At 43.7% G+C, this 13,042-nt stretch overlaps 1 protein-coding gene across 43 annotated transcripts in view; it reads left to right on the forward strand.

Annotated features, from left to right (window-relative positions):
- The window catches only part of camk2b1 (calcium/calmodulin-dependent protein kinase (CaM kinase) II beta 1), a 56,018-nt gene that overhangs the window by 26,461 nt on the left and 16,515 nt on the right, over positions 1 to 13,042 (forward strand). For 6 of the 43 annotated variants that reach the window (XM_069522988.1, XM_069522996.1, XM_069523021.1 and 3 more), the window contains exons 13-14: positions 6,980 to 7,017; positions 9,438 to 9,470. In XM_069522988.1, coding sequence (XP_069379089.1) covers positions 6,980 to 7,017; positions 9,438 to 9,470 — 71 coding nt within the window. Of the gene's footprint in view, positions 1 to 1,004; positions 1,101 to 6,979; positions 7,018 to 9,437; positions 9,471 to 12,773; positions 12,843 to 13,042 lie in introns of all 43 variants that reach the window. The other 37 variants (XM_069522986.1, XM_069522990.1, XM_069522991.1 and 34 more) reach the window with 11 other exon arrangements.

The raw sequence follows: 13,042 nt of genomic DNA on the forward strand, positions 1-13,042 counted from the left end.
ACACACACACACACGCACTGACCCTGACACCTTTTCTCTCGCTCTCTCTCCTGCATCCATTCCGAGTGCGAGGTCATCAGCTAGAAAGTCAATGAATAAGAGACGGAGCTTCGGTAATAAATTGCCAATGACTCACCAACATCAGCGCCTTACACAACGGGTCACTATATTCTCATCATATGTTGTGAATCATCGGTCGAGGTGGATCTATTTTCCTCCTCACGCTGATGTAACGTCTTGTGGTAGTCACAGCACGGACGATCTTGTATAGATGAAGTTTAGATGAAGTTTTATTTAAATATCCTGACAGTAAACGTCTCCAGTGAAGCCGCACGTTTAGCTGTTAGTGAGCACATTGAATCTAACATCTGGTGAAAGATACCAGCTGTCTCTGTAGTTTGAGAGAAGATGTGGTGTTTCCAGATTTAATCTCCGCAAATCCTAAAATATAAAGAAATATGTAAAATAGTGTAATTCTATGTTTCTAACATGTGACGGACACAAACTTAGAAGCTTCCAGATGTTTGAGGATTAAAAAGAGGAGCCGAGGAAGAAGACACAACAAGCGTCCTCTCCTGCCTCCTGCCGCTCCGTCCAGCCTCCGCCCTTCTCCACCTGAATGTTCCGGACATTTTCATTTTGCTGTGACGTGAACAACCTCCTGCCTCATATATATAAAAGACAAATGTCCGGAACCAATTATCGAAACTCTCTCCGACGTTGATGAGAGTTAAGATTTGTGTGTGTCCCTGACGTTGTTCTCTTCTGTGACAGAATCTGCACAGCCGAAAAGTGTTTGTGTGTTTGTATTAACTCCACTTTGAACTAATGAGCCCTGTGTGTCTCACCTCTGCTCTCTCCTCCCTCTGCCTCTCACCTCCTTTTCCTTTACCCTTCTCTCTGAATACCACTTCTCCTTCTTTACCCGTCGTTCTCCTCTTCCTCTCCTCCTCGACTCGTAACCCTCTTTCGTCCTGTGTACCCGGTGCTGGACTCTTTATCAGTGGGCAGCAGGCAGACCACCGCTCCGGCCTCTGTCACTGCGGCCGCGGCAGCAGTGGCTGCAGCCGCCGGCACCACCGCGGGGCTGGTGGAACAAGGTAGCACGGTGGCTCACCCAGGGCATGCCACCCCTCTCTGTCCCCCTCTCTTTATTCTTCCTCTTCTCTCATTCGTCTCTCCTCTCCCTCCCTCCTTCCTCAGCATGGCAGCTCAGAGCATGATGGCTGACCACATCACTAACGACACCGCCCATCGTGTCATCATCAGAAGCAGCAATAGCGAGGATTCCATCCCGTGTGTTAGGAGAGACGTCATATTTTGTTTTATCCAACGAAGGTGTTCTGAGCTAATCACATGACTAAACAGGGATGTTAAGATATTAACATAGATCCATGTTTCAAACCTTCACAGCAGTTTGCTTCTAGTCCTATTTTTTGTTTTGCTGCGTACATTTTTAAAATCTGAAACGATGTTAACGATGGAAGCCGAGCTACTGCCGTCATTTCCACGTCAGCTCATCCGTCACCTCCTGTCTCAGATGTGATCGTCGGGCTGCAGCGCCACTGACCCATGTTCATCCTCATCTTCATCTCCAGAAGCGAGCGCAGAGCATGGCCTCGACTCAGCCACACTTCTGTCCTGTCCCCCTGTTTCTTCTCCTCTTTTCCTCCCACCTCACCTCTCTCACATCATCTCTCCACTTGGTTCTTTCCCTTTAATCTGTCATTTCTGCCTCTCTTGTCAACTCCACCAGCATCGCTCCCACTCTCCCTCTCTTTCCACCATCATTTCATACATCTCACTTTCGCCCTCACTCCTCTTTCCCTCTCTCGTCTTCTCTCTCTCTCTCTCTCTCTTTTCTCTGTCTGACAATGACACTGGAAAGTTCACCCCTGTCACTTAAAGGATGGAACTGCCCGGGAGCTGACGGTGAATGCTGCATGGGGCACTGGACCGGTGCATGCGCTGCAGCACTGAGATTGTGGTGCATGGTGAACACTGTGGAAGATGCAAGATTGGGCTGGTTCTCATGAAGGCTGTGGCTGTGGCTATTTTGTATTTTGTACTATTCATGCATTGAGGATGTGTCCCTCAGCAGCTCCCACACACTCCACATTCTGTATATACAGATGATATTATCTGCGCTACCCAACGGAAACAATCAATAGACTAACTGCAGTTATGCTATGTGTTCAAAGAGAGGCAGAAGAAATCTAAAACCAACAAACAGACAGGGGTGAAAACATATACCAATAACCTTCTGGTGAATTTGAACAGAAGACACACGTGCCCAACTGTACGACCTCCACAAACTGTCCAGAGGTCACATGAAGGACGAGAGGTGAAAAATCTGTCAAAGCGCTGCACACTAACAAGTGTCACCGCCACAGCTGGTGTGTTTAAATTAAAAAAAATGAATTTAAACAATTCACAGAACTGAAAATAAACCTGCGGAAAGACTTTTCTCCCGGTGGCGATATGAGCTTGTTAAGGTTATAACCTTTACAGCTCACACAGAGCAACATCCCCTGAGTCTTGTTTACTTGCCTCGAGTCTTATTTACTCGCCTTTAGCTGTCAGAGGAACATGTAGCTGCCACATCCTCGGCTGCCTTCACCAGTGAGCTCAGCTTCTCTGATCTTTATTTCTGGAAAAAGGCTGTTTTACTCTTTTTCTTAAAAGAAGAACCTGTTAAATTTACCAACATTCAGTCAGAGGCCGATGCTGCAGTAGATGCTGAGGTCATGAACGTGAACTTAATGCGTTCGCTCTGGGTCTGGATGAAACGAACCATGGGCGTTAGATGAAATAGAGCTTCACGTGACAGTCTCGCACTGAGCTGAGGAGACAGAAGTAGTAGTAGCGTCCTTGTTTCCTTTGGCCCACTGGGACTCCACTGTCCTCTCCTTGTCCCTCAGACTCCACTAGGATTTAATCAAATATTTATACCGCCTCTCCCCCCGCTGGCTTACTGGAGCCTCGCTCTGTCGTCCATATTCATACAAACATATACAGAAACCTGCGGCATCTCTCCCTTCCCTCATGCAGGAGTATGATAGATGCTTCTTCTCTTTATTCTAGACTTGACTCGATTGCATGTTCAGATTTCTGTGATGCTCTCACTCAGAACCCTGCGCTCGCACTCACATAGCCTCTACAATTTAATATGTCAACACTACTCGTGGCATTCTAACGTTAGAAGAATTTTGACGGACCCAATAATTCTTTGGGAGCACAAAGAAATATCCGAGTGCGAGCACACAGTTTGAGCACAGGCCGATGAAATCTAATCAAAAGTGGTTGTTTGAGTGTCAGCGCAGGGTTCAGAGTGAAAGCATTTCAAAATCTGAAAATCAATCAGCCCTGCTCTCAAACTGAAAGACCATGAAAATGTTCTTGCACCTGAAAAGGTCCCAACAGGAGCTTGTTGCAGTTTCAGATGCCAACGTCTACGTCTCATGTGATTATCTCTGAATCTTCATGCGAGTCCACGCCCATCCTTGCTTCGCTCTTGCAGTCGTGCATCCTGCGTGTTTTTTTAGTGGGACTTTATCAGTGATGATTTTTTGTTTTAACCTCTTCCTCCTCTCTCTTCTTGCTTCATGTGTAATTTTTGGCAAGGTAAGGAGCACCCATTGCTTCTTCACCTTCTGTTTGAATTAAGCGACATTTGATTTTGATTTTTTTTCCAGGTTTCCACAGAGATTTCATCATCATCACTGGAATTTAAACCGTTGTTAACAACCTTGGGTAGAAAATTCACTTCGACACTTTGACAGAATAATGGTGTTCGGAAAGAGCACAGTAAAACACTCATCACTTTCAACATCCCTCCTCTTCGTTCTCTTCTCATCTGCTCTCCTTTCACATCCCTCCCTCCTCTACCAAGCCATCAGAGAATATGAGCGAGTGAACCTGACACTGCTCTGACCGCATTTCTTCTCCTCAGTAACAACCGGCCTGTGGAAGGAGGCTGAGGAGGGAACCGTGCACGTTCACGCCACTGTCACATCCCTCCACTTCCTCTTTATCACGTCCTCTTGCTCCCTCCTTGACTGCTGAATATGCAGACCTCACTTCAAGCGTGAGATACGATGTCCCCGAGGCAGAAAAGTAAAAAGAAAGTAGAAAGAAAGTCAGGACAGTCAGGACTAGGACAGCGTACATCCTGTATCTGACTTTTCGCAGTTTGTTTTTATTGTCTCACGCTTGAGTTATATCTCAAAAAGTTGTCTCATCTCTCAGGAGATATATTATCTTATGAAAATGAGTGGGAATGACTTGAATGACTTTGAAAATGTCCTGTCGATTCTTCCCCACGAGAAATCAGTGAACAGCAAACAGAATCAAAACAAAGAAATTCTCACGGAATTCAGGTTTAGTTTTATTTTGTTTGTTTATTGATTGATTGATTTTCAGGACAAGAGAGAAGACATTGAAAAAACAATTCAAGGACAAGAACAATGAATACAGACAGACAGAGAGAGAGAGAGAGAGAGAGAGAGAGAGAGAGAGAGTGTGTGTGTGTGTGTGTTCTATATAATCATAATAGGATCAAGAAAAGAAGATATATATGAGAATACTACTACTAGTTCTACTACTACTAATAGTAATACATATAATAATAAGCCCACCACTATGATAATAATATTATTACAACTATATTGTCATAACTTGATAATGTTGATGATAAAATATATTTACACTTGTCTTGTTGCCACCGATTAAATTTCTAACAACAGTAAAGAACATCGTCTACTAACTCTATTATCATCTTTACAATTATATTTGGAAAGTGTTTGGAAATAGTACAGCATGTCTTTTGTTCAGGCCGAGAGACAAAGGAGGGGAGAGGAAGAACGAGAGAACGAGACAGAGACAAATTAATTAATAAATAAATCCCAGACCACCAGAAATAGTGTTTTATATAATGTGGCTGGAAGCTGATGTGATAGAATCTGATGAGACCTGAAACTGCACTCAGCCCCTTAGAAGCTCCCGATGTGGGGGACGAGAGGAAGGGGAGGAGTCGGGGCATGAACCAGCAGCTGATTGGTTCTTTTATTTCCCAAACTACTGTCACTCATACTAATATAGAGGCGACAGACTCAGGACTGTAACAGACCGACGTCCTCAAATAACGTCGAATGATTCATTATACATTTTGGCTCTTGATGTAAAACAATTCTTTTAGTAACTCTATAAATACTGATGTTGTCTCACCCTAAAAATACAGACCTATAAATATAAAATACAGACCTATAAATATAAAATACAGACCTATAAATATTTAAAAAAGAGAAAAAGCTTTTTTAATCTCTTACTCAAACACCATTACATTTGGAAACTTAAATCAGTGGCTGCGTTCTAATTTAATATATCAGAGGTAAAATATGAGGCAGTACAGAAAAACTCAGGCCCCATCCCTCCACCAGGTGCGGTGGAATTTGATTTTATAGTTAAGAGAAAAGTAGAGTCGAATAAATTGTCACATCAGCCTAATAGAATATTTCTGTTGTGGATGTATAATAGCTCAAAAACATTTTCACCCAAAACAGGAAACGTAACGTCAGCCTGAGCTCTTTTCTTGAGTGCATTTTCAGTCATCAACTTTTAAGATGTAAAAACTCGTTAGACCTCGTCAAAACATCTGGCGTCTCGTAAGTGCTGCTCCTCCGTCTGCATCCTCACGGACACACTGAGAGCGCGGCTCTTGTTTCGGGGCCCCTCTGGGTGAACACGCCTCCGTCTAATGCGATGGGACCACCTTGCTATGCGTGCTTCAGCAGCGCAGTCAGGCTGAATGCCCCGCAGACCGCGTCGTGTCGTCTGCACGCAGCTTTCACTGTTAGTAAGGGATTATGGGTAATGCGCTCATCAGAGGACTGTCTCTGCAGCATCCTCCTTCCTCTCCAACCCTCCTGCCTCACCCTCTTCCTCATTACCCTTCATTAGAGAGCAGACTGACGACTAATCCTCATTAAGGTCCCCACAGGGCTCTTTAAGTCAGGGCTTACAGTTGGGTTTGCACGACTGCCGTGAGAGGCAGCCATCTTTGTTCGGGCTTCCTCACGGCCACTCGGCACAAGAATCAATGTGAAACAATGAACTTGACAAAGTTTTGGATTGTTACTCCTATAAAAGCCACACATCAGTGTCTAACCCTAACCCTCCGTCCTGGGAGAGGGATCCTCACATCCGGTTTCTACGTTTTTCCCTGTTAATAGTTTTGTTTCCGTAGTTTTTTTGGATGTTGCACCTTGAGACTAATTGTAGTTTGTGAATATGGCTAACAAACTAAATCTGACCTGATTGATTGATGGTTATTTGTGACGCACCGGGTGGTTGTTGTTAAAGACATAGTTTCATAACTTAACAAAAAAAGTTAATCAAAGTACAACTTAATTGGAAGAAGATGTTTTTCTTGTGTGAGAAAAGTAGATCAGCAGATTGTAAAGTGATGGATCAATGAATTCCTCACTTCTTGAATGCGGCGGGGTTGTTCAGCTGGAGAAGTCCCAGTGCTGCAGTTTTAAAAGAAAGTTTAAAGGAGACATATTTTTAATATTCAGGCTGATGATTTTAACTTGTTGTGTCAGAATAGCCGCTAGCCGTTGCATTATGTAAATGTTGGACACTTGAGAGTATCAACGGTACTTCTGACGAGAAGTTTCAGGAGCAGATTTCTAACTTTGCAGAACTTTTACATTCACAAATAAACTGTACACACAGTAGAGGAAAGAGAAACTGAAAAAAAAAACATCATATGTCTCCTTTAAACACTTTATTAACAGGAAGAGGCCAGCACAGCGACAAGTTAATGAAAACTCAGATAAAGTGAAATCAATAAAATCTCTGTTGTAGCTTAAAGCAGATATTGAGCATCAAAGATTTTGACACTGATTTGCTTTACTTTTCAGTTCCTGCTCTTTTCTCGGCTCTGACTCACTTGTTTTGTTTATGCTTGTCATTGCAGCAGCGAAGACCTTGCTCAACAAAAAGGCAGATGTGAAGGTAAGAGTCGTCACACTCTTCAGTCTCCTCTTGAATCTCACTCACTCTCCGGAGCTTCACACTCCTGCCTCCTCATCCTTCCTCAGCTCCTCTATCTGCTTCTTTCTGGCTGATCTCACTCAGTTCAATATGTCTGCCATTAATGTTGCGACTGTCTCGATCTAACTGGATGTGTGTGTTTGCGATATAAGTGAAGAACAAATGTGTTGTTTTCAGATTGTGCATCAGTTTTGGGGCTGTTTTTTTTTTTTTCTACTCCGCGATAGCTGCTTTCACACATGCACTGAGCTCCAGAGATTCTCCGAACTTAGTTTCTGTGGACTTTGTCCTCTCTCTCCTCCTGGCCCCCTTGTACTGCGAGCGAGCGGGGAGGTTGATGATGCTTCCGACCGACACAAAGGTGGAAAAAAAACAAAAAAAACAAAAACACATGGAGCCACACAGACGAAGATTTCAAGAGAGTTTGTGGTGATAAGAACAAAAACAAAATCATGTGATCTCCATGCCGGAGTTAATACATCACTTCCTGTCTCTGTCTGCTCCACCTCTCGTCACCTCCCGCTGCGTTGTGCATGTGTGAAATAAAAACTGCAGGTAAACTCCGAACCCAATTATCTGGACTTTATCTGCGATCTGAAAACAGTTTGTTTCTGGTGTTTTAAAGACGTTCGGGGGGAATTAAAAAAAAAAGTGTCTGTTTCGTTTTTTTCTGTATGTGCATGTATCAGCCAGCCTCACGTAGCACATCCCTTTTGAAAGCCCTTTATTTTGATTTAGCATTATTGCCACCTCTCCATCTCCATTATTAAATGTAACCATCTGTCAGCCCGCCCCACTCGTTCTTTTCATCACTTCCTCTCGCTCTCATCCCTCCATCTCTGCGTCTTCCTCCTCATTCACTGCTTCCTTTTCCTGCTCACCCCATCTGGTCTTTAACCTCACATTCCTGTTCATCCCTTAATGAAGATCTCTCACCATCCCACGCTCGTGCACGCACACATTACAGTAACACATCCCACACACAGCTTTCACAAACGTGTGTGTGTGTGTGTGTGTGTGTGTGTAGCACGTGTGCATGGTAGTGTGTGACAAAGTGCGGAACATGATGTACATGCAGATGAACATGTTTGCCCCTCAGCATTGTACATCATGTTAAGTAGAGGTTTGTGCACATGCATGTGGACATACAGATGTGTGTTTCTGTATTGTTGTGTGTGTGTGTGTGTGTGTGTTTGTTAATATATCATATTTGTCAGTTCAAAAGAAGAATGAAAGTGGGGGTGTTAGCAAGCCTGCACATAGAGAGTGTGCATAAGTGTGGGTGTCTGCATGTGTGATTTGCTCATGTGCATGTGCAGCAGTGTGTGTGTGTGTGTGTGTGTGTGTGTGTGTGCGCGTGCGAATGCCCCCCTCCCATTCCTGCTCAGTCGGTTCAGCAGGGAATGTGACTCTGGTTCCAGGAATAGCTGCCAGTCTGGACCCTGGAAACTCAGACGACAGAAATAGACGCTTACTTCCACTGCGCCGCACTCATCGCCTAGCAACAGGCTCCACACACACTCGCCCTAAACCATTTCTAAAGGCGTCGTCTTCATTTGCTGCTGTTCCTCCTTTGCCCCCCCCCCCCACCTTCCTTCGTTTCTCTTCTTTTTTTCCTCCCTGCACATGTGCTCTTGTTCTCTTGGCGACCCTGACCTCCTCTCCTCGGCCCGTCCTCCTTCTCCCCCCCCCCGCTGGGTCACTTATGCGTAACGGCACCTGACATTTTTCAAATCCAGCACCTGCTCCATGCAAACGGGCACTAAGTTCTCGCCACCTTCAGCGACTTGTGCTGCCAGCTACTGCTGCTCCGATCAGCATCCGTGTCGTTACACTGACATCTTGATCTGTAGCATTCATTCGCATCGACCAGAACCTCTGCAAAACAGATTTGGTCTGTTTCCTGACATGCACCCACGTCCACAAATTGTGCTGATCATTTATTAATGTGCACATGCTACATTTAACAGAGCCGCGATTTTAAATTTAAGATGAGTTCTGGGGGAATTCCTTGTCATACACTTCCTTCTCTTGCTCTTCTTTATTTTCTGTTGAAAATAGAAGAGCAGTTTTGACGTCTGTGCGACTCCTCTGGGACACTTTTCCTGATGACTTCCTCTCAAACCCCTGCTCCGCTCCGTCTTTGTGCACCTCTCCACTTCTGCTGTCAGTCAGATACTCGTCCTTCTTCTTCTCTTTTCCTTTAAGGGTCAAAGACTGCACTGCAAAATGTAAAAGTTTTGGTTTAGTCTGACAAGTTCTATTTTTTTCTTTGTATCAGTTCATTCTTGTTGTAAATGATTACTTTACCCCCTACCCCCACTTTCTTCTGCCGTCCATCCATCTATAAATCCATCCATTCATCCATCGCCTGAGGACAGAAACGCAAGTCCAGCTCGACTGTTCAGTATATGGTGAGCATGCAATTTATGCATCTGCCCCGTTATTCCTTTCTCTGCTCCCTCTCTCCTCTGGTGAACCATTGTTTCTTTTTATTCACCTTTTCGCTGCCTTTACTTTATTACATAGGTGGAGTCGAGTCTCCTTCCCTTCACTGTGACACACTGATGCCTCATTCATAAAGCTTTTATATTAAAACAGCCGCCTGGAGTCAGAATACTTCTCCGGTGCACAAGAAGTTATGAAGTTTACAAGTTCGGAAACAGAAATTTAATATTTAACTGTTACACTGAACAAAGAAAAGAGATGTTCTGATACCATACCTTCCTGGTACTGATTCCGATACCTGGACTTTGCGTATCTGCAGATACTGAGTACTGATCCAATACCAGCACATTTTTAAAAACATGTATACTAACTGTATTTGGAAGTGATGATTGCTATCATTGTTGTCTCAAACAGAGAATACTGAAAAAGAACACAAATAAATACATCTAGGAAAGCACAACAATTACTTTAAATAGAAATAAATGTAACACTGAAGTCTTGCACACGTTACCCGTCACCATTTTACTTTGCTGTGAAACGTTTCTAAATTACTGACACATTCATCACTTCACTTCACTTCTTCTTGCAAACTGTACTTGCTGGTATTGGTTTCGGAACACATCTAATTAATAAAGACAGTTACCACATGCTGTACTTCAGCGACAGAAGATGCTGGGCAGGAGTTGTTGCCATGAGACTAACCCTGACATTATTCTGAGATTGTAATGGAAGCAGGATGTTTCCATCAGTTACTCCAGGGACGCTGCTCCAGATCTGTCAGGGGCGTTTTTATAGAACAGGTGCTCGTAGTTTTAACACAGAACTCTTTGGTCTGACGAGACGGTGCACACTGAAAAAAGTGGGAGGTAGAGAATAGAGAGGTTAGAGACAGGGTTACCAGGTCTGCGTGACAAAACCAGCTGAATAAATAATACCAGAACTCCAAATATACCACACATAAAGCATGAACAACTGAAAACACAGCTCAGAAAGTGGAGAAGTTTAGTGTATCAGGATTAAAAGCAGTTAACTCAAAACAGTTCTTTATCCAAGGCCCAAAAACGACCTCATCACCACAGACAGTTTATTATCACAAATTAAATACAGCTCTGTGAACATTGTTAGTTTTTACTTTGAAAAAAACAGGTAGAATCAACCCGCGTAGCCCAATTCCCCTGGAAAACCGCAGACCTGGCAACCCTGGTGGGAGCATCATTGCTCCTGAGTCCTCTGAGCACTGAACTTCTTTATTTTTTTCAAATTCAGCCAAGTGCATTGGAAGGGAATTTGACTCCCAACTCATTTTCCTCTCCTCTTCCCTGATTAACCCTCATGTCCCTCTCACCTGACTTTTTTTCTGCGGCCCCACCGTCTCTCCTCCCTGTGCACTGATGTCTTTTCACACCCTGTGGACACTTTTCCCCACATTCCCCTTCCTCGTCCCTGGAAACATCTTTAAACTGTGTTGAAATTGTGAAGACGAACACTTCTCCACACACGACCTCTCGGCTGTGAACTTAATTATATCTCACCGTGATGCCACTGCTTCCAAAGTGGAAAATGTTGCAGACGTTTGGCTCCGGACGTCAACACTTGGTTCAGGACTGTTGTCATCGTGCCACATTTTTAAACACGGGTTGATCCCGCAGACGATTTCACCAGCTAATCGTCGCTTAGCTGAGGAACACATTTCCTGTTACTGTCGGGGGCAGAGGCAGCGGAGTGATGGCTCACGACAGCTTTGGTTGGATGAGTGTGTGTGTGTGTGTGTGAAGGGGGGTGTTAGTGTGGAAAAAGTCTATATGTCATCTTACTGTCAGCTTACACCAGCTTTTATTTTCCTGGCTGCTCTGTGTGTATGTTGTGTTGTGTTTTTGCACTTGTGTGTGCTGATGTTTAAGCTCCTTTTTGTCTCCTCTCTTCTCCTAAACACACACACACACACACAGACACACACACACACACACACACTTCCTTTCCATCTTGCAAGTCAGTTTGTCAAACCACTATATGTGTGTGAGTCATTGTCAACATTTTATAATATAACTATGATTGTTAGTCGTTCTGTAGTATCAGTGTTTGTAATTACTATTAAATCGATAGATAACATGCACAAATACTAAGTATTGTCTTAGCAATGTTTTAATATGTCACAATAAATAAATTAATGCTAAATTATTATGATAAATGTGAAATAAATGTACAAACATTACGTTCACACATATTTTACATTACACTTGGTAAATAATTCTATACCTCATCACCTCTATACTTATAATTGTATGTATTAAAAAAGATAAAACATGAAAACATCTAAAATCTAATCCTCTAACTTTGTGAACCTCGTCAGACGTCCTTGAATTTCCTCACTGTGAATCCTCTCCCCCTCTTTGCCAAATGTCTTCTTGCTTTTAACATTCAGACCGTTTAAAGGCTGAATGGGGCATTAAATAACCCGAGACGTCTCTCGACCTCCATCACCGTCTGGTAGAAATAAAACGGCCGTGATGTAAAACTGATTAAAATCTGATCCACCTCCACCTCCACGCCCACGACTCAGTTCCGAGAGAATCTTTTCTGAAGCAGGGTTTTTACGATTAATGCCATGTAGATTGAATCAATGCAGATGTGATAAAGGTGTAAGGCCGCCGCACTTTGATGTGTGGTCTTCAAAGCAACATTTGATAGAGGCTGATGAAGGAGGTTCATTACGCACAAGTGACGCAGTTGCAAAGCAGCGGAAGTCACAGATGATGTCAACACGCTCGTTTCATCCATCTCAATTATAGATCGCTCCTGTGAATTCATGTTTTACATAATTCATCACTGCTGCTGTCTGACATCTACTGGACTCAAACATGTTCAGTTTACTCCACTGGTTTATTTAGATTCTTATCCATCACACAGCACCATCAGTTTTCATCCATCAATCCCTCCATCCATCATCCATCACTCCATCCATCCATCCATCATCCATCACTCCATCCATCCATCCATCCATCCATCCATCCATCAATCCCTGCATCCACCCATCCATCCATTCCTCCGTCCATCCCTCCATCCACAGTTGACAGACAGGAAAAAAAACTTCAACAATTCATGGTTTCAATAATTTTTCAGCGAGATTATTTAAATTTAGAATTTTACACCATCAGAGAAGTGACTGATCACTTCACACACACACATGCATGGACACACACCCACCCCTTGCCATTGTTAACACTCTTGTTGTGTCTCCTCCCTCTCTCCTCCTCTCCTCTCCTGCACAGCCCCAGACAAACAGCACCAAAAACAGCATAGTCACCAGCCCCAAAGGAAACGTCCCTTCACCTGCTCTGGTATTTACCTCCCGACCCTCCCTTCACATGTATATGTGTGTGTGTGTGTGTCCCACCGCCTCAGAACCCTTACTCTCCCCCTGCCTCACTCCCCTCTTTCTTCACCTCCTCTCTTGTCTGTCTTTTCGGGTTGTGGTTGATCTTTTCCATCGCCGCTGTCATGGCTACATCTGGAACCAGCAGGTGATGTCATTTCCCCA

This window comes from Paralichthys olivaceus, chromosome 4, assembly GCF_024713975.1.
Source record: "Paralichthys olivaceus isolate ysfri-2021 chromosome 4, ASM2471397v2, whole genome shotgun sequence".
In the NCBI taxonomy this organism is placed as follows: Eukaryota; Metazoa; Chordata; class Actinopteri; order Pleuronectiformes; family Paralichthyidae; genus Paralichthys; species Paralichthys olivaceus.